The 26231-nt window shown below is 46.6% G+C and overlaps 3 protein-coding genes across 5 annotated transcripts in view; 2 read left to right on the top strand and 1 right to left on the bottom strand.

Moving 5' to 3' along the window:
* LOC144142257 (MYG1 exonuclease-like) overlaps positions 1-2999 on the top strand; it is a 33267-nt gene extending 30268 nt beyond the window's left edge. For both annotated transcript variants that reach the window (XM_077673623.1, XM_077673624.1), the window contains exon 9: positions 2926-2999. The gene's annotated coding sequence lies outside the window, so the exon portion shown is untranslated. The remainder of the gene's footprint in view (positions 1-2925) is intronic.
* A 14000-nt stretch (positions 3000-16999) lies between these two features.
* Positions 17000-21673, bottom strand: LOC144142258 (tubulin beta chain-like). Of its 2 annotated transcripts, none has more exons than XM_077673626.1 (6): positions 21497-21673; positions 19437-19545; positions 18992-19099; positions 18449-18893; positions 17923-18359; positions 17000-17412 (listed from the first exon to the last, which is right to left on the bottom strand). In XM_077673626.1, exons 1-6 carry the CDS (start codon positions 21551-21553, stop codon positions 17231-17233), a joined length of 1338 nt encoding a protein of 445 aa, XP_077529752.1. In that variant the 5' UTR covers positions 21554-21673; the 3' UTR covers positions 17000-17230. The 2 variants fall into 2 exon arrangements, with proteins under 2 accessions (XP_077529752.1, XP_077529751.1); XM_077673625.1 differs by having other exon boundaries at positions 18992-19102; positions 21497-21672.
* Positions 21674-22059: 386 nt separating this feature from the next.
* The window catches only part of LOC144142259 (actin-related protein 6-like), a 43475-nt gene continuing 39303 nt past the window's right edge, over positions 22060-26231 (top strand). The window contains exons 1-2 of the mRNA XM_077673627.1: positions 22060-22218; positions 24425-24542. Of these exons, the coding sequence (XP_077529753.1) occupies positions 22142-22218; positions 24425-24542 (195 nt within the window). The 5' untranslated portion in view covers positions 22060-22141. The remainder of the gene's footprint in view (positions 22219-24424; positions 24543-26231) is intronic.

The following is a 26231-nucleotide window of genomic DNA, read 5'->3' on the forward strand; positions in this document are numbered from 1 at the left end:
TTGCCGATTGCGTAGGATGTCATCCGGTATTCTCGTGTAGCACCAAACTAACGGTATTCACTGTAAATGTCATTATGTATGACGTGTGACAGCAGTACAGGGGACCACTACAAAATGTCGGCTGCCACTGCCCGATAGGCGCGGTTGACATGATCCCCATTCCCAACGGTCTTGCTCTGCACAGAATTTGCTGTGAAAAATGGACTGCTCATTCGTTTGGTGATCTCAAAGTATTGTGAATGTAATCTGCTCACTTAACAAGAGATACACTGTTTTGCCGCAACCTGCTTCTGCTGCCAAGTGGTTATTTAGTCTACATCAGAGTGCCTTCACAGTGTCGCAATGTCCGGAGTTACTCAGTCTATTTCTAAAGCCACCCCTGGAATTGAAGAAAGTTGAGCTGCAGTGCAGTCCACTCATGGAAGCATTGGCAAAGCCAGGAACGTTTAGCGTTACCAGCAGTTATTAGTGGCTTCCGAATACTCGAAACTTCAAGAACCTTGCGAGCAGTGTTTGCTATTCAATTCAATTCCAAGCATGCACAATTTTACCGTTTGAACTCTGCGCAGTTTTAAAGGGACACTGAAGTGAATTTGTCAAGCTCCCGTTTTTGCTTGCACTGCGTAGACTGGCTCAAATTAGCACACTTTTCATCGCTTATCCGGTTGACAAATCGGTAATTATTTTACAAAGCGCGAAAGAAGAAAAACTACCATGCGCGGTTTGCGGCGGCCGCACCAACTAAGCTGTGACGTTGAGAGGAGGGGGCACCGTAATTGGACGATGCCCAAGGTGAGCAACCAAACAAGTTTCGGTTTCGGTTTCGGTTCTGTAAAACACAACCGTTGGCGTTGTTGGATGGGCATTCTCAATAACTCAGTAATCATCGTACCGCGCTTCTGCCATGTTGTCAGCTGTAAAAATGCATAAAGATAAGCCTCCTAGGACGGCTTGGAATCGTAGCATTCACTAGCCGAAACCTGCGCAGTGCATGAACGCCCTCCGCGTACCCGCAGACGCCCAAATGTCATGCGCTTTTCCCCCATATTTGGAGCTTGCCTCCCTCATGCCTGTATCGTAAAAAGCGTGTTCGCACCAGCCCAAGGGTCTGTTCATTCTGGCCTGTGCCCACTGCCTGCAAGCAGTCGGTGCTTATGGCAACAGCACGCCAACGAGAACTCGCTAGCGCGCCAGTGCCAGCCTGCGCGCGTTCTGTGAACTAGTTCGTGGAGCCATGAACGTTGCGGCCGAAAAAAAGGTGAACTCAATGTAGAAAACATCGGCAGAAAACGAAAAAGTTAACTGACAAAAAAAAAAAAAAGCACGCACCCGCGGGGATTCGAACTCGTGACTTGCAAAACACTTGCGGCAACCTAGCGCCCCAGACAACTAGGCCACGGGGGCGGGCTCTGTTGCTCCCGGTAATATAGAGTATATATTGTACAACCAGTTTACACTTTTATTTAGTTTTGGCATTTCAAGTAGCTTAGGTGACTATTTGTTGTATTGCGCTCGTGCAGTAAGCGTCCCCCGAGTTTCCACAATAGCTCACGTCTAGCAATTGCATTTCGTAGACGGAAAAGCGTTCGCAGATGCGTAGTCGTGCCGCTGATCGCTGTGCTTGTTCGCCCAGCGCAAAAAAGTGCTTCCCGCGCCCTAGTTTTACGCTGTACGGTAAAAATATCAGTTGATTTTATTTCCTTAGTACCTATATTGACTTCGCTGACTCTTCTCCCGCTTTCAAGAGGCCTTATATTTTCCTACTGGCGTACCAGTCACCGAAGCGTCGCATGCGCGCTTGTGCAGCGCTTGTGTGAAGCGACCTTGACTTGGAGCTAGATACAGTGCCTACAAACTAACCAAGTAAAGAAAGGCAGATTCTTCCATTCACAAACGTGTCCTACCTTCGTTTCAACTGAGCGAACGAATTGCGACGACCCGTCGGCGGCCGGCGAACGAAACGCTGGGCCGACTGACTCTGTCTGAAGGCCGGGGAGCCGTGCAGTAACGCAGCCAATTGCCAGCTCATCCCCTCCTGACGTCACACGAAAACGCCGCAGAAAATGGGCGAGCGTAAAGAGAGGAGGACAGCATTTTCGAATTAATTTTTCTACTAAATAAAATCGCGTAAACGCGCCCAGGGTGGTCGAAACATGGCCTGGGAACTCCGGACTACAATTTGCGCAAGTAATCCCACAATGTTTACATATCACTTCAGTGTCCCTTTAAATTGTTCGAAATTCAACAATAACTTACGGTGCAAAAGTTGGCTCTACCGCGTGGCATGCCCTGTTTGGTTGGCTTGCTTGCGCGACGCCGGAGGAACTGTGCAAGAAAAGCTTACAGCAGAAACACTAATATAAACCATATGCGTGATCTGGCTCGGTTTCGACAAAAAAAAAAAAAAAACTACCATTTAAGGAATGAAAAACTTTGGGTGTTCTCTAGGGCTCGTTTGAATAGTACTGGGAAAGAGTGGTTACCAATACTCTGCCCCCTCATTTAAATGCATTTGAGTGTGCTGATCTTGATGTGTACACATGTTTGAAGCCTCAACAACGTGCCATGCATAGCAAAATGTCTGGTTAGCCTTTTTTCGTGTCTTTTGTTTGCCTATTTTTGTGCACCCGTTGAAGATAATAGGAATTACGTGTGGTGCAAAGAAATGTATTACTGGAAGCCGTTTATTGTTTATTTTCCTGGTTTTTGGTGTTATAACCGTGTTTGCTTTGTCACGACGCTGCTGTTGAGTAGAAAGGGGACTGCGGCCTTGTCCAGCTGTCTACTGCAGCTTTTTTCGACCACTCCTTTTTCTTCTGTGTATTTATGAAGAGAGAAAGTTGTAACGCAAATAAATTTAGTTTTAGGTTTAAATTTGTGTGAAGTTGCTAATTGCTCTTGTTTTCTTTTCTTTCTCTTTTTTAGGTGATGCCACGGGACAAGGCAGAGGGTTGAATTTGTAAAAAAATAAATTTTATGTATCTGTGTTCAACCCAACACGTGTCAGAAACTTTCGCTGGCGGAGCTACAGGCTTTGCCTGCGTGCATGCATACGGTGAGCATGCATGATCAAATATACGGGGCTTGCATGGAGCGCCTGTATTTTTTCAAGACCTGGTCACTCAAGCCACTGCACGATACATACCAATAATGGAATTGTTGACCAAGAACGGACACCTTACGTGCGAGTAACGGAATTGCTGTTTGGACAGAATGGGTGCTTTGCGTAAAATTCCGAGTTACATGATGGAAACAGCGCAAGAGATAGGACGAGAAAAGCTGACAAGGACAGGCGCTGGCTGACGACTAAATTTTATTGAAAGAACCAGTGAAATATATATGAAAAAGCAAAAGCAAAACAGGAAAGGCAAGCAAATGTTAGAAAAAGATAATCAAACAGAGGTGTCGCCCACCGCAGCCACGCCGCCCAAATAACTTCTCTCTTCTGCATGCAACGCTATTGACGGCATGCTTACGCACGAGTCCTTCATTTTGTAGATTGTGAGTGCCTCCGCAGCTTCACGTGTGCGTTGATCCGGGTGCCTGGTCACAATCGAGGCATGGTCGAGCTTAGGCGAGCAGCTGTGTTTTCCACAATGAGAAGTGAGATCGCTCCCCTGGAACGTCTCGAGCGAATTGGAATGCTCGTGTAGGAAATCGTTGATGCAACGCCCCACGTCTGCCCTATGCAGGACTTCTCGCAGTACAGTGGGACGTTGTACACCGCAGAGAGACTGCATTTTGTGTAGGACCAACGTCCCAAGCTACGGTCGTCACTGTTGACCTGTCTGCAGAGTTTCGAAAGCTTACTGGGGGCGGAAAAAACCACTCTGACACTGGCCTTCCTTCCAGTTTTCATAAGCTGGTGCAAGTATGGGATGACGGCGACAATACAAAAAACAGCGTTGTTTGCTGTAAAACTGTAGTCTTTGTATTTTCCAGTACCGTGAACCCTGGTGAATGCAATAACCAAATCAGTTTTTTGATGTATCGCTTGGAACTAATTTTACAGCTGATTAAACTTTAATGTTTGAGATGGGCATTCAAAATGGTTCCTTGCCACTAGTGTTACCAAGGTTTAATGGGCTGCAAAATTATTTCCAAGCGGTGCATCAAAGAACGCATTCTCTAATTGCACTCACCAGGGTCCATAGTATTGGAAAATATATAGAGAAAACATATTTTATGACCAACGTTGTATCGTCTAGGGTCATTCCACGCCAAACGTCCCAGAGAGTTCGCTCGACGACCATCGCCGATTGCACTATAAAAATTTATAATTGATCACTTCCCTACACTATTCGTTCTCCTAGACTATTTTCGGCGGGAAAAAATTATTCTGTCTCTTTCAGCCTTTTGAAAACCGCCGTGGTGACAAAAACCTACGTTGCGAAAACTAAAACTTACGTTGCGAAAACTAAAAATAAAATAATACACGCAGTGCAGTGAATTATTTCCAGGTGATAGAAAAAGAAGCGCGCTTCTTTGCTACAGTGCATTGGAAGTTGCTACTAGTGTGTTTCAAAATGGGCGTTGCAGTGAAGCAAAGTGGCGTTTCTGAGCAATGTTTACGATTTTTTACAGCTATCGAAACTTTTGTAGGGACAATGCAGCTGCATACATTGTTTATGTTGTTGACTGTGAGCGCGGAAGAAAAATATACGGGAGCTGGGGAGCAGATAGTTTGAGCTTGATAAAGACATGAACTTTGAAAAATTTGCAAAATTGTCCATGTTTAGACGCTTATCGCACTGTGTGGTGGTCCATGTAAAAATACAGGCTTAGGCTCATTTGAAAGGGTGTACAAAGAGGATTTCATTCAGAAAGTTTAATTAGAGTCTTCTTGTTTTAAGCGAGAAAATAATTTTTATAATGAGCACCCACCACGCGGCCCCAGACGGCGGTCCACTTCACTGCAACTACGCTTCCTGCGTGGCAGCGGAGATCTTGGTGGTAAGAGGAGATGGCAAAGTGGTGGAACAAAATTTTGGCAAAAAGTTGCCACCGACAAAGAAATGTGGTTTTCTCGACATTTTGCGAATGGAGGAAGTATATTTCACCCTCTAGCCGTTGAAATAATAATTATGATTATAAAGTTTAATACACATATAACTCAACCTACAAAATCAAAAATGAAAATCTTGCATAGCTCCCACAGAAAACGCGGACGAAATTAGAAAATCCCTTGAAAGGAACGACTGAAACGTGAATTAAAAAAATTGACAGCTAACCAACCGTGCAACACTTTGCATCTGCACTAATGCGCGTACCTGTCAGAGTTAACAAATTTAATCCGTACGATAGCACACGGGGAGAGATAATTGGTCGAATGTGGCATTTTGAAAAACCAGTAAAATATTCAAAAATAGACGCATCAAATGTTACGAGTGAGCTCACTTACGAAATGAAAGATGTGTATCTTATAGGTATAAAAAGCCCAGGAAAGAACACTGAAACACGAATAAAAATCCCGCCATCTCCACGAAGTGAATGATTATGAGAGGGGCGAAGCTAAAATGCTTATTGGTAAAACCGTGAAACGTTCGACCGCACATCACGTAAAGACTCGACACGTCAAGCTTACCACCGCTCTGTTGACAAGCCCGTCGACGATGTCTATGTTTGTGGTGATTATGTAGGGCTTGTTTGGGACGATGAGAATCTCCATGGGTAAGTTGGCAAATTCGGTGTGTGACATTATAGCCACCTTGACCGTCGCCTTCTGCAGACCGTCTTGTGTCTTTTCTTATTTTTTTCAACGTTTACTGAAATGTAGAAAAAACACCGGGGGGTCTCTTGCTAGTGCATCAGACCCCCTTAGGGGTAGTGATAAGTTAAGGTTATTCACGACGGGTACGGGTGGGAAATAGCACGGGAAAAATAGTGGGTCAGGATATGAAATGCAGGAGAATGTCCCACACTGCCTTCGCTAAATTAGGTGGGTAGGACGGACGCAGGAGATCATTTAAGGAATTTGGTTGTAAGTTAGCGGGAAGGGTGTCTGGGAGAACCTGTCTTTCAGTTTGAAATCGAGGGCATGTCCAAATAATGTGTTCAGTGGTGTCCGGAATTTCACAGGGGATACACATGCCTTGATTAGGTGACGAGTGAAAAAACTTGTCGTTTTGCAGGGGAAAGGTTGGTAAGTGTCATTAGCTGGCGGACTTGTTGAGAGCGAGAATAGGACTTGGGAATTGGAGTGTGGTTGACCAGGGAGGCGAGAAAGTCTTTCCGTTGTTGTTGTTTGATGGCGGTCCGGTGCTCGTCAGGGTCATAATCGCAGTCCGAAGGCGTCCAGCTGGCTTGGGGCACGGTTGTGAACGATGCACGTGCTGCCAAATGGGCCGCCTCATTTCCGGGGATTCCGGCATGGTCGGGCACCCACGTGATGGTGACATCGATGTTCTGTTGATGAAAGATGCTCTTGAGTTCTTGGATCGTCTTAACTCGTAGGCTGTATGATAGTTGATGGTGACATTCCAGGAAAGCTTCCCGACTATCTGTGTGAATGTGTATGAGTTTGTACATGGAAAAAGATGATTTGTTATGAACAATGTGACGAAGTGAGAGGATGATACTTTCTAGTTCTGCCCCTTTCATGGGGGTATCTGGTGGCAATGAATGAACGCTATTGAAGTTAAATGCCGGTATATGCCACGCTGCAGTTGTGCTGGATTCTGTTTTAGATGCGTCAGTGTAGATGCTGAGTTATATTAGGGTGGCAAGACCGTTTCTGGTGTTGTTTTGCAGCTTTCCGCCTGGTTTGTGGATGGGGATTGGGTTTAGGATCCATCAATGATAGGGCGGTCCATGGTTATGATGCGATGGCTATGTCTGGCAGCTGCGAGGTATTGTGCCCAATGGTATTGTGCCCAACAGTCGTTGTACATGCGAGTTACGGAGTGCGTATGCCCTGTCGGCGTATGTAGGCATGTTGCTGCATTCGTAAAGTTCATGGATTCTAGTGTAAGTGGGTAGGCCGGTAATGAGTCGTAGACTTTCTCTAAAAGTATTTCAAGGGTTTGTTGTTGCTTTTTAGTAATATTGAGGTAAGGATAGGCATACATGACTCGTGAAATGAGGAGGATGTGAGTGAGGTGTCTAAGGTCATGTTCTTTAAGGCTAGACTGGTGTGTCGTGAAGCGCTTTATAATGCGGAGGATCTGTTTAATTGTTTTAATTGTGTTAGTGACCCATGTAGTAGCCTGGCTATTTTGATCAATGTGTAAGCTTAGTACCCTAATGGATGATTTGCGAGGAATAGGCTGATTATTTAGCTTCAATGAGAACAGCTTGCGAGTTGGTTGCGTCCTGAAGTTGGGGCCATGAAGTACCACGACGTACTCCGATTTTTCAGGTGAGGCCTGCATACCAACATCGCGAAGGAAATTAGTAACAGCGTCAATACCTCGCTGAAGCATATATTCTTGTTCCCATACTGAGCCTTTGTTTGACCACAATGTTATATCATCTGCGTAGATAGTGAAGTGCAGATCAGGTATACATGTGGGCAGGCGTGCCATCACCAAATTAAAAAGAGTAGGAGACAAGACAGCACTTGTGGCACGCCAATCTGATTAAGTCGAGGGGGCGAAGTTGTCTTTTATTGCAATTTCATAAGTACGATTGAATAAAAAAGACTTAATGAAATTCAAAGCTCGGCCTGTGATTCAGAAATGTTAAGCGCTTTCAATTACTGGTTTATGCGTGACAGTGTCAAACGCCTTTTTAATCTCAATGCCTATTACTGTTCTTGTTTGCATTGCACTAGTAGGGAGAAGAATGTGCTCGTGAAGGAGCAGTAGAGCATCCTGGGCACTGGTATGCGGTCTGAAGCCTATTTGAAAAGGGTGTAGTACGTCGCTCCTTTCTATATAGTGTTGTAACCGATATAAAAGCATCCGTTCCATTAATTTACAGATAGTGGAGGTAAGTGATATTGGGCATTAAATTGGTCAGGGAGGTAGGTGGTTTGCCTGGTTTAGGGATGGGGATAACAACAGAATTTTTCCAATCTGGAGGTAGTGTGCCGCGTTCCCAAATATTGTTTATTTCATCTAATAAAGCTGTTTTGGCATTCTCAGAAAGGTTTTTTAAATCAGAATTTGTAATCACGTTCTTTCCCAGGGCTCCATTCGACTTGGTGGTGTGCAAAGCAAGCTCTAATTCCCCTAACGTGAAAGGTGAGTCCATATCCGTAGGAGGTGGAGCTGGTACATGTCTTGAGCTCGCAGGCGACGAACAACAACCTCTTCTTCTTCCTCTCCCCCTTGTTGGGTAGCAACGAACACGTTGAACATTTTGACCTCTTCGGCCAATCTTTGGTTGGCCAATCCCTAGGGGGATCCTGCCACAATCATCATTGGGACGGGACAGGGCCCGAGCAAGAGGAACCCAACACACTAGAGACATGGGAGGCAGCCCTGGCCAACTCGGCCCTCGGGACTCAGCGAGAGCTGATCCGGAGAGCGAAGATCGGGGTAGCTGAAACTGGGGCCCTGGAAAGAGGGCTCCACTCACTTCTCTAGCCCCACCTTACCCTTCCCTCCTCCCCTTTCCCATCAATAAAGTTTACTGACTGACTGAGCTTCGCCCATAAAAATGGCTGCAGCTTAGTCTGGTTCAGTGGTGGATTCGCTTCGCAAACCGTGGATGTAGCTGTATTGCCGACCAAGGCTCAAAGAAAGCCATTTGATCCCGTGCAACGTTCACGGGAGGAGGCCCGCCTTGCTTTCAGTCACGTACAACGAATACGGCGTTCCTCTAGCTTTCATGGCAAATGTGGTGCAAGACGAGTCACGTAGCCCAAGACAACCCAACGTGGGAGGCGGTGGGGGACCATGGTCAGCTGCCGATCAGCTGAGCAACCTCAACCGCGGCGGCCGCCACTGCTAGTTAAGCAGAATGACTGAAAACGGGGCCTTGTGCACAGCAACGAAAGCGGGCCCAGCGAATCACACGATGCGCTTCAAAGGGTGTGATGCAGGGGGGGTGTCTGCGGTCAAAAGGTGAACTTGCGCATCCGTGGCGAAGCCGCTGGATTAAAGTACGGTAGTAAAGCTTTGCTTTCAAAACCGGGTCATCCACTAACGTAAAACCTGGGGAGGAGGGGCAAAGCATGCAGTGTATAAGTGCACTTATATATTCAGATTGTAAGATCTCTCTCTTGCCATGCGGCGCGCATGCTGATATACGCAACGTCCCAATTATGAAAACAGAGAAGTGAAATTCAAAACTGACAACTGCAAATTTCGAAGTTAAAGTACGTACAGAATAAAATACAAGCAAGCAAGCAAGCAAGAGTGAACGAAAGTGTCCCGGTGTGTTCTTTTAGTGCGCGTTTTTGCCCACGGAGATTAAATTGTTCCAGCATGAGGCGTTGGAAAACAATTGCCACGGTGGTTTAGTACCATGACCACATGAGAATACTACGACGACAGGAGACGCCGACAGCCCGAGCTCTAACGGGCTTCGCCCTTGAGAGAGTCATGCTTGCATGTATATAGTTGGGTCTGATATCGAACGAAACACTAATAAAAGGTTAGTCATACGTGCTGCCCTGCACCCTTGAAAATGGCTGCAGTGTAGGGGTTCACGAATATTAGAAACTTCGAATATTCAAATATCGAAGTGGATAACGCAATATTCGGTTCGATTTTGATTAAAATAAAACAAGACAAAAAAAACACCCGCATTTCCCCAAAGGGGAGCATGGGGAAGTGCGAATGCACGGGTGATGCTATGAGGGGGAGTTATGTTTAACTGTGTCACTGTGTTGGCATTCGCCCGTTAGTTGCATTTAACACCCCCGCGTGATCAAGTGGGGATTCACACACCCCGTTAGTCGTTCTCTGGAAATCTTGGTGAATTAAAGTGTATGTTCGAGGAGATCACACACACACACGCAAGTAAAGTGAAACGACGGTATTCTTTATTCAGCACTTGTTGGTGTTGTCGTTGTAGTTGACGGTCATTATGACCGCCTTGTGTTCACTGAAATGTACGGTCAAGAGTTGTTGCAAGACCGCGCGTATCAGACAGTTCCTCGCAAAGGCCAGGTCGATGTAGCTGCCGTTGATGGTGGTGGGAGCCTCTAGCAGTAGGCACGTCATGGAGTGGTTGGCGAGCATGTATTCCATCAACCACTCGCCGCCCTTTCGCACGTCCACGTTAAAGTCCCCAACAACCACGACCGGGTCCGAGGGCTTTACGCGCCTGGCCACACTCTTTATCGCCGCGTCCACGTATTCGACGACGTCGTCGCGCGAGATGTTTGGCGCGAGGTAGAGGGTGACGACCACGATTCCGTCGCCCGAGTACACGTCGGTGTAGACGGCACTGTACGGCGACTCGTCCCTGACCGGCGAGGTGGACACGGCGTGCGACACAAGGTTCGCGTAGACGTGACCGACGAGGTAGACGCCGCAGTACTCGCACCGACTTCCGCTCCTGGCGAAGCAGCAGTCGTCGATGGGGAAGTGGGAATGCATGGGTGATGCGAAAGAATTCTTCTTGGCCAATCGCCCTAAGTGGGTATGTGCTAGAGAAATTAGGAACTCTTCTTGGCCAATCGCCCTAAGTGAGTATGTGGTGCGGACAGACGGACGGCGGTGGACGCGTGATTCAGGGTCGCTTAAGAAGTGCATTCGCACTTAAAATTCAGTTCAAGAACATGCACCGGCGCTCCCCGCTTCCGGCGACGGGCTTTCCCGCATTGCTCTAGTGATGTGCGGACAAACGGCAAGATGAGGGTTCTTTTGGGGCAGCACCGCTTTATCTTCTCGGCATTGGGCATATGCGTCAGGCGAACTCCGCCCTCCTGTTTCTATTTTCGCATCCCGATAGCGTGGTTGCGTTCTATTTGCACAAATGAACACTCTCTAGATCAGAAAGCCCATGGCTGCATACTGTTCGCGGAGGAAGATCAGTGGCTGGCGACCCCCCCCCCCCCCCCCTCCCCCTTTGCCGCTCTGGTTTTCTGATAACTGATGCAGCAATTTCTTAAAAAAAAAAAAAAACCTACAACGTCATTTTGTTTTTTGTATGGGACATAATAAAAACGACGAACTGTTGTCTGTTTGACAGCACACAGGGAGGGAGACAGGGAGATAAAAAGCTTTTTGACAATTAAGCAGGCATTGGCACTGCGGCACTTCAGAAGCTGCAGTGGGTTTACCATGCACGGTGCACTTGCGTAAGTTGCGTTTGTTAATTATCACGCACTCCCCGATTTAAATCTCAAAGTGTTGACTGTATTTTTCTGGACTTTGCCAAAGCATTTGATACCGTATGTCATAAACTACTCCTGTTGAAATTAGGTAAACTTAATCTTGATACTGACATCATAAAATGAATCGAAAGCTTACTCACAGAATGCTCCCAATATGTAACTGCTAATGAATGCAACTCCCCTTCCGCTCCTGTAACTTCTGGCGTCCCGCAAGGATCCGTTCTTGGTCCTTTACTGTTCCTGATCTACATTAATGCCGAATAACATTTCCTCTAACATAAAGTTGTTTGCGGATGACTGTGATTTACCGGGAAGTTAAACGCCCTGCTGACCAATTCTTACCCTTCAGTTTGATGTAGACTATATTTCTTCTGGGTGCAATACTAGGATAATGAACCTTACATCTTCTAAATGCAAGAATATGAGTTTCACATCGAACCTGCGATATTTGTTCTGACTATGTGCTGAATAATTTTTCCCTTAGCAAAGTTACCTGTTCCAAATATCTTGGTGTTACAATTTCTGACGACCTTTCATTGGAGACTCACATTGACATTACTAAAAATAATGCTAACCATACTATTTTACGATGTAACTTCTCTCTTGCACCGATTAAGTTGACTTTTTTTTATAAAACTTTAGTAAGGCCTAATCTTGAATATTCGTCATCTGTACGGGACCCACAGGTTAACATTCATATCAGAAGCTTAGAATCCGTCCAAAATCGTGCCGCATTGTGAAATTACTCCTGTAAGACAAGCAAACACATGAAATCTAGCCAGCTTATCACTTCGCCGCAAAATTTCACACCTGTGCCTCTTCCACAAGATTTATCGTTGTATGCCTTCGTTAAGTACGTAACTTGCTTTTTTCGCCACCATCCTACATTTCATCCAGCAGCGATCATCACTTCAAAGTTGGAATTCCAAGCAGCTGGACAAATCTTCATTTTAACTCATTCGTGCCCACAACTTCCTCGGACTGGAACCACCTTCCAGTTTCCATCGCATCAATCACCGACACGACTAACTTCAAGCTGGCCATACATGCGCACCCTTTTTGATGTTGCTCCGTCTTATTCTATTGTTCGTAAAACGTTTTTTTACCACTTCTCTGTTTAATGCATTGCTTTGAGAGTAAATAAATAAAAAAATGAATAAATGTTTTTCTTGCAGGCACCAGCTTGTGTGAACTTTGGCATGCATTCATATGCCAGTGCTTTGTGTACGACTGCAATTAGCGTTGTTCTCTGTTTATAAGAGGTCTACTACTAACATAGTTACAGGTGGCATGTACGCTTGCTGTAAGAACGTAGCATGTTGATTATATTTACGAACCAATGCCCTCTTGCTCTGGTCTACAGTATTGTAAATAAATGCTGAACTTGCACGAGGTCAGCAAACTACGTTCACGAGTGCTGCGGTGTCAACACCTGCTTGTCAAGAAAACTTTATCTCGGTGTCTAGGAGCAAAAAGCTAGACAGCGCATTGTGTTTTCTACGTCCTATGCAGATAAAGAAAAAGGAATATTATGTATACAGGTTGACAAAAAAAAAAAAAGAGTAAGGAATATGCATGCATTGATCAGAAAACTAGAGACTAGGAGGCTCCGTCAGTGCATGGCGGGGCTTTTTTATCCAGAGAGCGTTGGCTGGGGCAGCTCGAGTGCGACCACATATCAGGACTCGAAAAAAGAAAAAAAAGCCACGAAGGTCGAGTAGGCCAAATTCTTGTCTACTTTGACGACATCCATAGTGAAATGGCCGACAAGCACCACCGGGAAATACTAACAGACTAAGGGCATGCATGTGTGCGACGTACAATGCAGGACCAGGTCCTCTTCTTTGCTCACAATATATGCCTGGGTCAGATTAGAATGGACATTGTGAAGACCAAGCTCAAGCAATTTGGATAAGTGAAGCAAAAAAAAATTCCCCCGCATTTCCCCGAGGGGGAGAATGTGAAAGTGCGAATGCACGGTTGTCGGCCCGCTTGCGGCGCTTGCGCTCGGCCCCCGCAGCCCACCGCCTTCTCTTCCATCTCTTCCATCGGGTTTGTAGTATCACGTGTACACCACGCAGTTATCAAGCCGCTATAACGCCGCTGAGTCGCCAACGCACGCCGCTGACGACGTAGTTTGAATGCGTTAAAGATATAAGGCGCGTCACTAACACTGATATCACCGTCGCGGCGAACGCTCAAAAAAGACATGGATATTACGCCTTACTCTATCCGATTTTTGCTATTCGACTATCCTGGTGAGCCACCTTATGACATGTTCGTGTTGATTGGTTTGTACAGTCTGTGGCGATGCCGCTTATGTGATAGACATGCTGAGCCACCAAGATCAACGAAGTCTTATTTCAGAGAAACTCTGGCATTTGTACATAGTGTGTATAGGCTCCGGACAGCGAAGTTTGCCGCGCGAGCGCAGCGCCAGCCGCGACAGACACGCGCAACTCTGGGGCGGTCCCGTCGCGCCGACCGCCTTCAGCGCCAGTGAACGCAACTTCGAAAAAAAAACGCTTGTTATAACGTTATTTGCGCGTATATGTACTGCATAGTGCAACAAAGTCGTGCAAAATGTTATACAGTCGCGGGAAACCTCCCAATAAAACGGGGCACTGATAAAATGCTGTCGCCTCGCTGCCGAGCCGCAGGCTAGCACAACTGGGAAGCATGTGTTCAAGGCTTTGCGTTCTCCCGCGGATTCTTCTTCTCTGTTTCTTTTTTTCGCAGATACCGAACATGGCTACTGAATCTTGAAAGGCCCACATTAAGCGAGCGGAATACATGCTGCCGTGGAGTACGATCAGCTTGTTAGTAGGCTGGTTAGCAGGAGGTCAATACACATAAGTGCGCTCTAAATTTGGTAACAAAGAGGGCCCCCAAGCACAGTTATAGCATTGTAGTTTTATCACACAGCGGTTCCACTCTGCTTTATCTAATATTCCACGTACTTATACCGCCGAATTAAATACATATAACCACATATGGGGCGCGGACACTTATAGGCGTTAATGTTCCCAAATGTATCGCGAGCTTTTGGATAGCATAAAATCACCGCCTCTTCGTGCAAAAGAAACGATGAAATTGTTGTCTAAGCCACTGAAAAGCAAAGAAAAATAGAGCTAAGGTGTGCCGAAATAAAAGTTGGAACAGTATGTACACAGGAAAAAAGATTTCACGCTCGGGGAGGAGGAGGAGGAGGACAAGCTTTATTTATCATATCCGTTGTTATTGCGGTCACTCTGGAACAGTGAGGGGTGTACTCAGGGAACTAAATTTTTCTCCCGTGACTTTTGTTGTAAAGGTGTTGACGGAAAAAAAGCGCCACTATTCCTTCCTAACGGAGGTCTCCTGCCGAACCCGTTGGCGTGGAGAGAAAAAAAAAAAACCGAATATGAATATTCCGTAATTTATTCCGATACGCCTATTAGATGTTCTGCTTACACCTCCCCCTTCCCATCCCTGCACAAAGGAATTTCTTGTGATAGCCTTCTCGTGAAGAGTTTCTTTTTTGTGGGCGTGTTTACATGCATGCAACTAGCGTACTGGACTACAACTGGAAGCCCAAAAGTTTCTCGGCGAAGCGGGCACTTATTAACGTCCGCAGTTTCGCTATACTCAAACAAACGTGAATTTCATACTGTTACATGTATGGAACATCACATTCGGGTCAAAGACCTATATGTAACTCCCATAGTTCTGCAGCCGCATCCAAGTGCACTCACATGGATGGAATACCCCGCTCGGAAACATCGCGCAGCGTCTGATATATTTGCAGACAAGGCCTCCTCTTTTGTGAATTAAACAATATAAATTACGTGTATACTTTCGAAGCGAAACATGCTGATCGTGAGAAAGGTTTGCCCCGCAGGAAGGCTGTACAAGCGTTTCTCTTCTGGGCATCACTCCTATGCGGCCTTTATATGCCTTCCTATACGCGAGTTCAACCGAATAAATCCTTCTCCATTCACATGCAGCATGTGGCAGGATTACTTTACAATTTCTTACTTCGAATTACGCCCAAAAGGGGCGACTAATATGCTTAATCCGCGCTGCAAAAAGAAGAGCGCCCCCGAGCCAGCAGCGTACGTACCGGCTTGCGGGGACCGACCCAGTGTTGCGCATACTGCCGAAGGGGGCGCTGGGTGTCGCGGGCTCCGTGTCGCCCTCTGGGCGCTGTCCGGAGCCTATAGTTCGCTTGACCAACCACCTGACTGGTTCCCTCTTTTGAACGCTTGTGTGTTTGCCTGAATTTTGATGTATATTTGCTTGTCATAACTTCAGGGTATTCTTTTGTTTGCTTGTATTCCTCGTACTGCAACGTCTGAGCGTATTTTCCCATGTAATAAAGAAAAAAAAAAGTCCGTGGCTTGGTCGGTAGAGCGTCGCGCTGCGGCCGCAAAGTCCTCGGATCGAAACCTGGCGCCGGATGCCGTTTCTTTTTTAAATATAGAGGAGCACTGCGGACGCCGCCGCCGCCGGCGGTGGATGGTTTGGGGTCGCTTATAAAGTGCATTCGCACTTAAAACAACAAGTAACCAATCAGAGTTGAATCCTGTTTATCAGCGACCACTTTTGGCTGGCCTGTTGCAGGGGGCCCAGTCAGCCAAACTTCAGAACACAGTGCAAATGTTCAGTTTTTGCAAACAAAACAGCTACAGTTATGGCTACAATCCAACTTTGGCAAACTGTTCTGACCGTAAGTGTACTGCCATCTTAAGAGTGCACCTGCTGCAGCGGCTCAGTGCCTAAGGTCTTATGCCCAAAGGATGCGGGTTTCAATTGCAGCCGCAGTGGCTGCTTTTATGATGCAGGTGAAAAGCTCAACATGTGCGAGATATCAGCGCATGTTAAAGATCTGCAGGTCACAGAAATTCATCCAGAGCCGTCCATTACGGTGAAACTAGCCCAGGTGTTTCTTCGGCATGCAAAACCCCACAATCAATTTTACAGAATGGGCCTCCAAGTGAATTTGTTCTGCAGGGCTGATAACTATCTTTCAAAAAAAAGAAAAGCCATCTTCAGAGAAGTGTTGCACTGGGTGTGCAATCATTTATATGGCCACCATGGTGTCCAGAGGAACAGGTGTTGTGTGGATCACTGCGCTGCACACTGGTATTGGAACAAGCAGTGGACTGGGCACCCAGCAAAACTACGCAGCTAAGACTCCATGACATTCCAACAAAAATTGAGTGTCCCTCCACTCTCAAGGATACTCATTTGCAGAGCATACTTCGTAGCCAATTAGCTGAAGGAAACTTGAAGGATTCAAGCTTTGTTCTAGCAAACATAAGGCCATACGTCGTCTTCCTGCATTATGGATGTTACACAAGCACACAAACCTAAACAGCTTGAACACAGCAAACAGCAGTCCTCTTACATTGGCCACGAGACCAAAATTTAAATGTCCACCAGCCCATGAAGCCTGCCCGAGCATGCAAGGTCCAGCTGGTGATATGCTCATGCTTGGGCAAGACACCGGCCAAAACATTGCCTTGAGAACATTTAAAGATGAACTCAAGATAGCCTAAATGGTCACACCAGAAAATTTAGCAGAAAGCCAAACGTAAGCTACTTGCTATTCATGCCTTTTAACTATTCATGAACACCCTTGCGTAGGCAATTTTCGGGAAACACCTAAGGAACCCGTCTCCACAGGCAGGCACAGTAGAAAACTGCCCCCTGAGCGGTTAATGAGAACATTCCAGTCTACCGTCATCAACATGCAACGGCCACGCAGATACCAACAACACCGCAAAGTGGTGGAACAAAATAATTTATTGACAAGAAATGGGAAGAGGCTAGGAAACTTGGGGGCAGACGAAACAAACTCCAAAAAAAGAATGTACAGTGCGAACAAAATCAAACTGGAACACGGGGAATTAGAAAAAAGAAAGTAGCCTCAAACTAGAACATGGGTAAAGAGAACTGAAAAAAAAAAAAAAAAAAAAAAAAAAAAAAAGAACAGGGGCAAGTGGAACGTGGTTGTGTTTAGGCCTCTGCGTCGGCCTCGGGCTCATCCTCGAACTCTCCCTCTTCATCGGCAGTCGCCTCCTGGTACTGCTGGTACTCGGAGACCAGGTCGTTCATGTTGGACTCAGCCTCAGTGAACTCCATCTCGTCCATGCCCTCTCCGGTGTACCAGTGGAGGAAAGCCTTGCGCCGGAACATGGCTGCGCAAAAGGAAAAAGAGAGAGCGGTAAGAGATAGCAAGATAGCCAAGCACTGCAAACGCACTCTTATACTGAAAAAGACACCCAAAAGAAAAACTTTAACACCCTCCCAAAAACTTGTCAATTGCAACCTTACAGCTCAGCATAAACAAGAACACTATTTTGAACAGTACTCAGCCATTTTTATTGGATAGGGGGTAGGGTGTAGACAAAATGGGTTCAAATGATTTTAGCAAGCACTAAAATAACCCCTACAGGTTATTGTCCAACACTCAAGCAAAGGAGTCATGTTCACTAAGGTGTAATAGACACTGAAAACTCCTTTTAATGGTGTAAATCACTAGTGCAGCAGGCGTTTTTGGCTGCTGCATTATGGCCAGTCAGTGTGCACCTACAAGGGCTTTGCACAGACAAGTTATACTGAAGAGTGGAAGAACTGGACGATGCAAAACTGTCCAAATAGCGAACTTAAGCACACTGCACAGCCGCTCTGAGAAAACCAAGACATACCGGTGAACTGCTCGGAGATTCGCTTGAACAGCTCCTGGATGGCAGTGCTGTTGCCGATGAAGGTGGCAGACATCTTCAGGCCCCGGGGTGGAATGTCGCAGACTGCAGTCTTGACGTTGTTCGGGATCCACTCCACGAAGTACGAGGCGTTCTTGTTCTGGACATTGAGCATCTGCTCATCCACCTCCCGCATGGACATACGACCACGGAAGATGGCCGCCACAGTGAGGTATCGGCCATGTCGGGGGTCGCAAGCCGCCATCATGTTCTTGGCGTCGAACATCTGTTGGGTGAGCTCGGGAACAGAGAGCGCCCGGTACTGCTGCGATCCCCTGGCGGTCAGCGGAGCAAAACCAGGCATGAAGAAGTGGAGACGCGGGAATGGAACCATGTTCACTGCCAGTTTCCGCAAGTCAGCGTTGAGCTGTCCAGGGAACCTGCACGCATTAGAATTGAAAGAGTTAAGTGGACATCAAGACTCTGAAAAGAACAGGGAACCAGAGGAAGCATCTGTTGAAGGACCCACCTGAGGCAGGTGGTGACACCGGACATGGTGGCCGAGACGAGGTGGTTCAGGTCACCATAGGTTGGTGTGGTGAGCTTCAATGTGCGGAAGCAGATGTCGTAGAGGGCCTCATTGTCGATGCAGAAGGTCTCATCTGTGTTCTCAACCAGCTGGTGAACAGACAGGGTGGCGTTGTAGGGCTCCACAACGGTGTCCGAGACCTTGGGAGAGGGGACGACGCTGAAGGTGTTCATGATGCGGTCAGGGTACTCTTCCCGGATCTTCGAGATGAGCAGGGTGCCCATTCCGGAGCCGGTGCCTCCTCCGAGGGAGTGGGTGAGCTGGAAGCCCTGCAGGCAGTCGCACCCCTCAGCTTCCTTGCGGACCACATCGAGGACAGAGTCCACCAGCTCCGCGCCCTCAGTGTAGTGGCCCTTGGCCCAGTTGTTACCGGCACCGCTCTGGCCTGCATCGAAAAGTAACAAGGTAAGAATTTCTGAATGTCCCCAGCTTCCATCCTAGGGAACCTCCCAAGGACAGAATAAAGATGACGAAAAGCCGTACCGAAGACAAAGTTGTCAGGCCTGAAGAGCTGGCCGAAAGGTCCAGACCGCACAGAGTCCATGGTGCCAGGCTCCAGGTCCACCAGGATGGCCCGCGGCACGTATTTGCCTCCTCCAACAAGGCAACAGAGGCACGGTCAACGCAATAACACACAGGCGCTTGCTGCAAGCACTGACAATGTAAATAAGGGGATAGAGTAGCCATATAAATATACGAATCTGGACAAAGCAGACAAACTCAACAGCAGCAAGTGTGGTACTATTAGATTAGTATTAGATTAACACTCACTCCATCAGTATGCAAATAGTTGGTCAGCAAGAGTTACGGTCAATAAATGTTACTATTACATTTTTCCGTCGAAGCGACAAACCAGTGGTTGAGATACTCATGGCCTTTTGGTGTTAATTTGTAACGGAGGGCAGGAATACACCAGGAAAGCACTTACCAGAGGCCTCATTGTAGTAGACATTGATGCGCTCAAGCTGAAGGTCAGAGTCCCCGTGGTAGCTGCCAGTGGGGTCGATGCCGTGCTCATCGGAGATCACCTCCCAGAACTGCATACACGAAGGGCGGGGGAAGAGGTTTACATGGGCACCCGAGTGTGAAGGCGCAATTTGCTCAAAAGACTGCAGGGGAATCGCCAAGGGAAAGCTCAAAATCCGAAAAAAAAAAAAAAGCAGCGACAAAACTTTTAGCAGACCAATACAATAAGTCAGCCAAGCAAAACTGCTTATGAAATCAGTGTGCTCCTCAGTTCAGCTGGGGCTTATCTAGTACGAGTCTCCAAGACTCTTACTATCTCGGCAGCTGAATGGACACGCCCGCCCCAACCTACGGCGTGAGCAGCCGGACTCGATTTTACTCAAAAGGCTAAACACCTGCGATTGGCCACATGTCAACGAAAGCATTTTGTCATTAGAACTACACTACTGAAATTCCTGAGGCCGGAAGAGATTTGACAAAGTAAACTAAAAAGTATTACCCGAAGGCAAATTTACGAACGCCTACATCCTCGCGGGATAACCACTTGACGCAATTTAATTACCCGCAGTCACATAAACGAAGCGACCTTGCGGTCGATAATAAAACACGGCTGACGCATATTTCTTCCTCAACGGCCTTCACTTTGACGTTAACGAAACCACGCCGTCGCCGAAACAATTGTATTTGACGAACTAAATTATCACCTAATGGCAGGTGCCGACAACGTGCGAATTCCTCCGATAAGAGCTGCACGCCGGCCGGCGTACACCTTTTTATCGGCAGCGCCTACGTGACAAAGCGATGCGTAATTCGGAGCAACAATGTTCAAGCCTCGTGGCCTAGAAACAGCGCTCGGTTTAAAAAAAGAAAGGAACCGATAACTGCTGCAATAGCGGCGTACACAATTAAAACAATAGCGCAGTCGCTGCCAACGGCCGCCAGCGCAGCGAGCGGGGTAACTCAAATTCAAAAGGGCGAGCCTCGAACGCCCATTGGTCAACGCCGACCCGATAAGACGAATCAATGGCCGCCGTGCTTCGAAGTTTCCCGGCAGTAGGCGAACGCGCCTTTTCGGCCGCGGAGAAGGAAATTGAAAACGCGCCAAGAAAGGCAACGTCGTACAAACGTGTGAACACCCACAACGAATATCCTTGTAAGGACATGCCAGCACGGGGGCGTTTCAAAATTAGCAGACACGGCGGGACAAAATGGACGCCCGACAAGGATATATGCCCGGGCAGCCGCAATGGCCGATGAAACGGAAAACAAGACACGATCTCGGCCCCGAAAAAGCGGAAACCGCTTTTCAGAGAGGCTAATTATTCGCGACCAGTAAGAAAGATTACGCAGAGCGGAGTAGACGGGCACGTTTTTCTGCAACTGTTTTCATGCAACCACGAGAGGCGTGAAGCGGTTTGCAAACCGGCATTGGAATAACGCGAGAGGATACGGCATGCAGGAGGCGGCAATGGGGGCCCAAATATGACGAATATTTATTAGTCTGCCCTAAGAAGCAGCAAAAGGCGTAAATGAGGACACGACGGAGTCACGACGATTCGCACGGTCCACAAACGTTGCCTCGCCGTGCAGCAAAACCACTAGGCCTTGCTGTTATGCGAAAAATACGGCGCAGGTGAAATCAGAGGAAGTTGTCACTGCGACTTTAAAAGTTGTTCCGCACAGAACACGTCGTTAGCGAAAACTAACCGCCGTCACGGCCATGAGCCGGCTTTGACTGCAACGGTCAGAATCGGGTCATCGCGCCGGCATTGTTAACGGGCGTGGCATTGCTTCATTTCGTCTTGGAGGGCTTGTTAACGAGACGGCGAACAGAAATGCGCGCTCACAGGCGACCGCGAAAACAGCGTGCACTAGCTGGACGACATAAGGCACCAGCAATGACAGCTGCAGATGGGACGTGGTCATGAGCGCGAATTTGACATTCGGCTAAGCCTAACAGCGCCGCCTCGCACCAACACGCCAGAGCTCAGAAAATAAAGCACGAAATCGGGCGATATTTACCTTGGCGCCGATCTGGTTGCCGCACTGGCCAGCCTGGATGTGCACGATTTCCCGCATGTTGGATCTGGAAGAGCTTAAAACCCGAGGAAGACAATGAGGTCTACGGTGAACGAGCCTGGCGCGGAGTAGGAGCCTACAGAGTGGGTCCAACGGCCAGAATAACTGACGTGACCGGATTTTGCCTGTTTTTACTCGAACGACCGATTCAACACGTGGGTCGACAACCAATCGTAGCCTGCGGGCCACTCCCTACGCTGTGATTGGTGGGTTTTGTCACGTGACTGTTATAAGTTGAATTTTGTTTCGGTTTCGATACGGGAACATTTTGTAATTGTTGCGGCCTTATCATGCTCGTAATTAAGCAGTTGATGAGCCTACGTAGTTATCAGTTTAAAATTTGATAAAAAAGTGCAAAAAAGCACTCTGTAGCATGGTTGTACTTAAATACACAAGTCAACTTAAAACAAATTACCCACAATTCAATCAAGTTGTGACGTAGCACATAGATCGTTGTTTTAAACACTGTAGGCAAAATGAAAAGGGGCTTATCATGACCAATAAAGTGACAGGGTATGTTTAGTACTGCATTCAGCGGCAATATTTGTTGGAATCGGCAACAATGTACACCACTAACATGCCGTTTTAATGGCGGCCCACTGTTTAGTGGTTGAGAACGGCGGAGGCTCGATAAAAGCCGGTTTCACAACTCAAAATGCTCCGAGGTGCGTATTCATGTGGTTTGGTTACCAAGTTGGCCTCAATAAAATCGCATGCACATCTATTTAATGCCCTGTACATCAGTGCTCTAGCCGGCCATTGCTCACAACGAATTCCACGCACTCTCGCCTTGTAACTGCTACATCGCAGTTGTAATTCTATCCGGACTTGGTGTCAGAACTCCCCGAACATAGCAGTTGAGGCGGTATTCACTGAGCCTTGAGTGGCAAACTATTGCTGATGAGGTTAATGGCAATAGTCGCAATTTCGATTAATCTTGCCGTGTTGTCATGTAATCAAGATCATCATTGCCATGTTTGCACTGGCACTTTATTTCGGCGATTGTCGTCGTTTGTTTCAGACTTCGAAAATTCCATCCGTCGTGACGTGTTTTTTAGATCAATATTCCAGCGTGGAACGTAAAAGTCTCAACTTGCCCGCTTCACTTCAACACCTCTTGTGTGTGAGCTGTGGTTATCTGCCCACGTTGTAATCTGTCAAGTGCGCGTAAACAAGATATTTTAGCGCTCGTCGTGGATTAGAGACAGCAAACAGTGAAGAAAACCATGACACGGAAGTTCGGGCATGGGGACACAATTTCCAATGTTGGATAAACAGTAACATCGCGTATGTTTTGTTGGGAAGCCGCTGTTGTGAAGCCCAATAGAGAGAGCACGTCAAATATATCGCCTGTTTTCGCTTCGCATTTCGCTATTTTGCCAACTCCCCTCCCAGCCCTTAACTTTCACCCAATTGACGTAGGATTTTCCTATTTAACGAGTGGGGGATATGTTTTTGGTGGCACTTTTCTGTTGCATTTTTAGTATCTCAAAGATTCCACTTCAGAACAAATATGACAAAATGTGAGTCGTGCAGATTGTTGCAAGCGCCATCCACACGTACCTAATGAGCAAGTGTCTGCTGTACTTTCCACCTCCGTTACCGGAACAACCAAAAAGATAAAACTTATATTTGTGCTACACGAGCGTTTAAAAGGACATTTGAATCGAATAGCCTTTGAAATTTCTAATGCCATTCGAACTGGAAGGAGTTCCGCAGATCTACGTGACAATTCTCAAAAACAGTTGAAAGAAGTTCCAGCGTTCACCAGTCATGTTTTGGTGTCACCACTGCTGCAAGTTTCGTTCTTGACAAAAAATTAATTTTACAGTTAAAATGGGCAAAAGAAACACAGTTATTAGTGATCAAGTTGATAACAATCTAAAAACACGCACGAAGCGTGTGCTAACAGCCATTTCTTTTTTGGCACCGGCGATATTTAGAGTAGTTCCAAGTTCCCTCGTAATCGTAGAGTGAGCGAGGAAAAACAAAAACGAGTAAAAAATTATGGAGATCGTGCACATTAAACACGAAGTTTTACTCGTAAATAATTGTTTTGTAATTATGGCGGGCAGAAAATGTGCCCGAGAGTACAACGGTTTTCGTTTCAAAGGGCTTTGAGAACTGCATAGGTCGTTGGTGGTGCTCCTTTGACTCAAATGGAATTTTAACCGAAAGATTTTCGAAAACGTGTAGCCGCTCAAAGGAGCCATCAAGAGAAAATACAACTTCGTGTAATTTGAAAGAACCAGGATTCAGTATCTCACTCAGCTCCATTACAGCCACAAAAGATGTTTATTTAACTAAAAAAAAGCAAGAAGTATTTAAAAACTTTCAAATTTTGCGCCACAGTGACGTGTAATGAGCAAGAATGACGTCATACGGGCCAACAATAAAACATAATTTTCAGTGCGTTAACTGCACGTTAGCATTCGAGTGATGCGGTCAAATGGAACTAAAGGCCCCATTACAGACGTCCAGCCATGTGTCTTCGCGACAGGTCAGTTAGGCGGCCGCCAATCGCGCAAACAAGGTTCCGTGACGTCATAGAAAAGTTGCGGGAAATTGGCTAGGGGTTCGCGACTGCTTCACACGTTTTCTTCAATATCTCCGTTATTTATTCGAAGATTGCGATGATATTGGTATCATTGTTATCGGGACTAAGCAGACTTTATAATAAACCCAACTTGTATTTTGTCTTCATGGCTCCTTCAAAGGTGGCATTCGACTCAAAGGCCTTTGAAACGCTCGTGTAGCACGGGCATTCAGGTTCGAGCGAAGCTATCAAATTTCTCTCCTGTGATGAGTAGGGCGACATCAACCCTAGTCTCCCCTGTGACGTGTTGTGCGTGCCCTTCTCGCAAACGACAGGATCCTTCCCAACTGCATCACCAAGGCCAAGAGTGAGCGGCGGCGGCAGTTCATCGGGGACCAGCTGGATGATTGCAAGGACATGTCCGGTCTCTTCTACCTGCTGCCTTTCCAGAAGGTGAGACCTGTTACGGGGAAATTCCCGGTGTAATTAGGGGGAGTGGGAGGGAATGACTAGGGGGGAAGTTTCCCTAGGAACAAATGCTAGGGAACTCTTGGCGAGGAGACATGCCTCAGTAGGGAGGGCATTTGGGCCACATTTCCCCCTCGCCCCCTATATTAAAAAGCCTTTATGCGTAGCACTCTACATGCCGATTCTGTCCAGTGTTGGCCGTCCCAGGTGGAGGCCACTGTAGACAATAAATAATGAGGAGTCTAGGTAGCTGTGCTGGGGGAAAAAAATCAAAACACCTGTTCTCCAATGTGCTTGTAGTGTTAAACATTCTATGCCATAAATAAGAGTTGCATATGCCTTCAGTCTAGAAATTTGCACAGTATTATGGCCAAATGTTCCGGCTTGATGCAATCACTGAGGCCTGTTTCAGAAGGCATACAAGTGCCAAAACTTTGGCAAGAGTTCTTAGAATGGATTCCCGAAGGCGAATTGAGTTGAGTTTTTATGTTTGTGGCTTTACTATTTAGAGAAGCCTAAATGATACAATATGTGAGGTACGGTAAAAATGTGGTTGGTCATACCAACGAGCCGTGTTCCAAAATTAGTGGACTGTGAAGAAACGGAATGGTTTACAAGAATTTGGAATCATGGCGTAGGGGTTTTACGCATTTACAGGTAACAGTGGGATTATTAGATAACTGTGGCACCATCGCATTCACATGCGTAGTTCTGTCGCTGCTATCTTATCTAAAATATGTGCATGTGTGCATGTATTTATCAATTGCTTTGCAGTTACTGCTCAGATATATGCTGAGCCCCGCCCCCCTTACTTTTCCACAGGAATGTGTTTTTGGCTCTACGCTGTTCACAGGCTATCAGCTGTTTCACATTCCAGTATTGTCTGATATTGCAGCCTCCCGCTTTTAATTGGCGACATCTAAATGACGCTATCCTTTTCTAACAATGCCTCTTATCTGTAATAGAGTTTGATCTCACACCTTTTTTTTTTTTCCTCTCGGTGAAAGTTGTTGCGAAATTAGTTGCTTACCTTTTAGATGTTGTCAACTCTCGCAAATCAATGTGGAACATTTTAAGAAAGAAAGTATGGTGACAAATAACATTGGAATAGTTTGTTGGCAGATCTGAACCATTCCTCAGTGGTGACCAGCTGTGCTGAGAATTTCTGTTTAGAAAGGGAAAGGGGTAGAATAACTGTGTTCTCACTATTTTTTTTGTTTTTGTAGTTACAATGCACCTGCACTGATCACTCCTAACCAGTCACCCAAATGTCTCGGAACTAGTCTGTGCTAATCAAGGTCACAGCGCACTTTCGGCGCTTTTTTTCACCCTGTCAGCCTTGCCTTAAGAACAAGACCAGTCATTATTTTTAGCTCCAAATGAAACCCGTGACTACATGCTAAAGAATTTGTTTAATACATACTCGCAGCGACTGCTTTTCACACCTCCTAGTCAACTGTTCTGCCGTTGGCCTGTATCGCTGTTTCTCGCTTCATTCCTCACGCACAGCAAACAGCAACAGGACGGAAAAAGTGGACGAAGACACAGTGCTGTTGCTGTCCTGTCCTGTCCCGTCTGGTTGCTGTTCATGTGAAACGTCTAAATACAAACTAGCCCACCAATCAACACTCTTGAAAGGTTCAGTAACTTAGTGGCTAAGGTGTAGTACAACCA

The sequence above is a fragment of the Haemaphysalis longicornis genome, unplaced genomic scaffold (assembly GCF_048455015.1).
Source record: "Haemaphysalis longicornis isolate Haplotype H1 unplaced genomic scaffold, Haemaphysalis longicornis Haplotype H1 scaffold_6, whole genome shotgun sequence".
Classification (NCBI taxonomy): Eukaryota; Metazoa; Arthropoda; class Arachnida; order Ixodida; family Ixodidae; genus Haemaphysalis; species Haemaphysalis longicornis.

Excerpts from the sequence above, each read along its gene's own strand:
- LOC144142258 (XM_077673625.1), bottom strand. The coding sequence starts at position 21,553 with ATGCGGGAAATCGTGCACATCCAGGCTGGCCAGTGCGGCAACCAGATC. Across the intron at positions 19,546-21,496 it reads GCAACCAGATCGGCGCCAAG|TTCTGGGAGGTGATCTCCGA; the intron begins GTAAATATCGCC and ends TCGTGTATGCAG. Across the intron at positions 18,360-18,448 it reads GGTGTCACCACCTGCCTCAG|GTTCCCTGGACAGCTCAACG; the intron begins GTGGGTCCTTCA and ends TAATGCGTGCAG.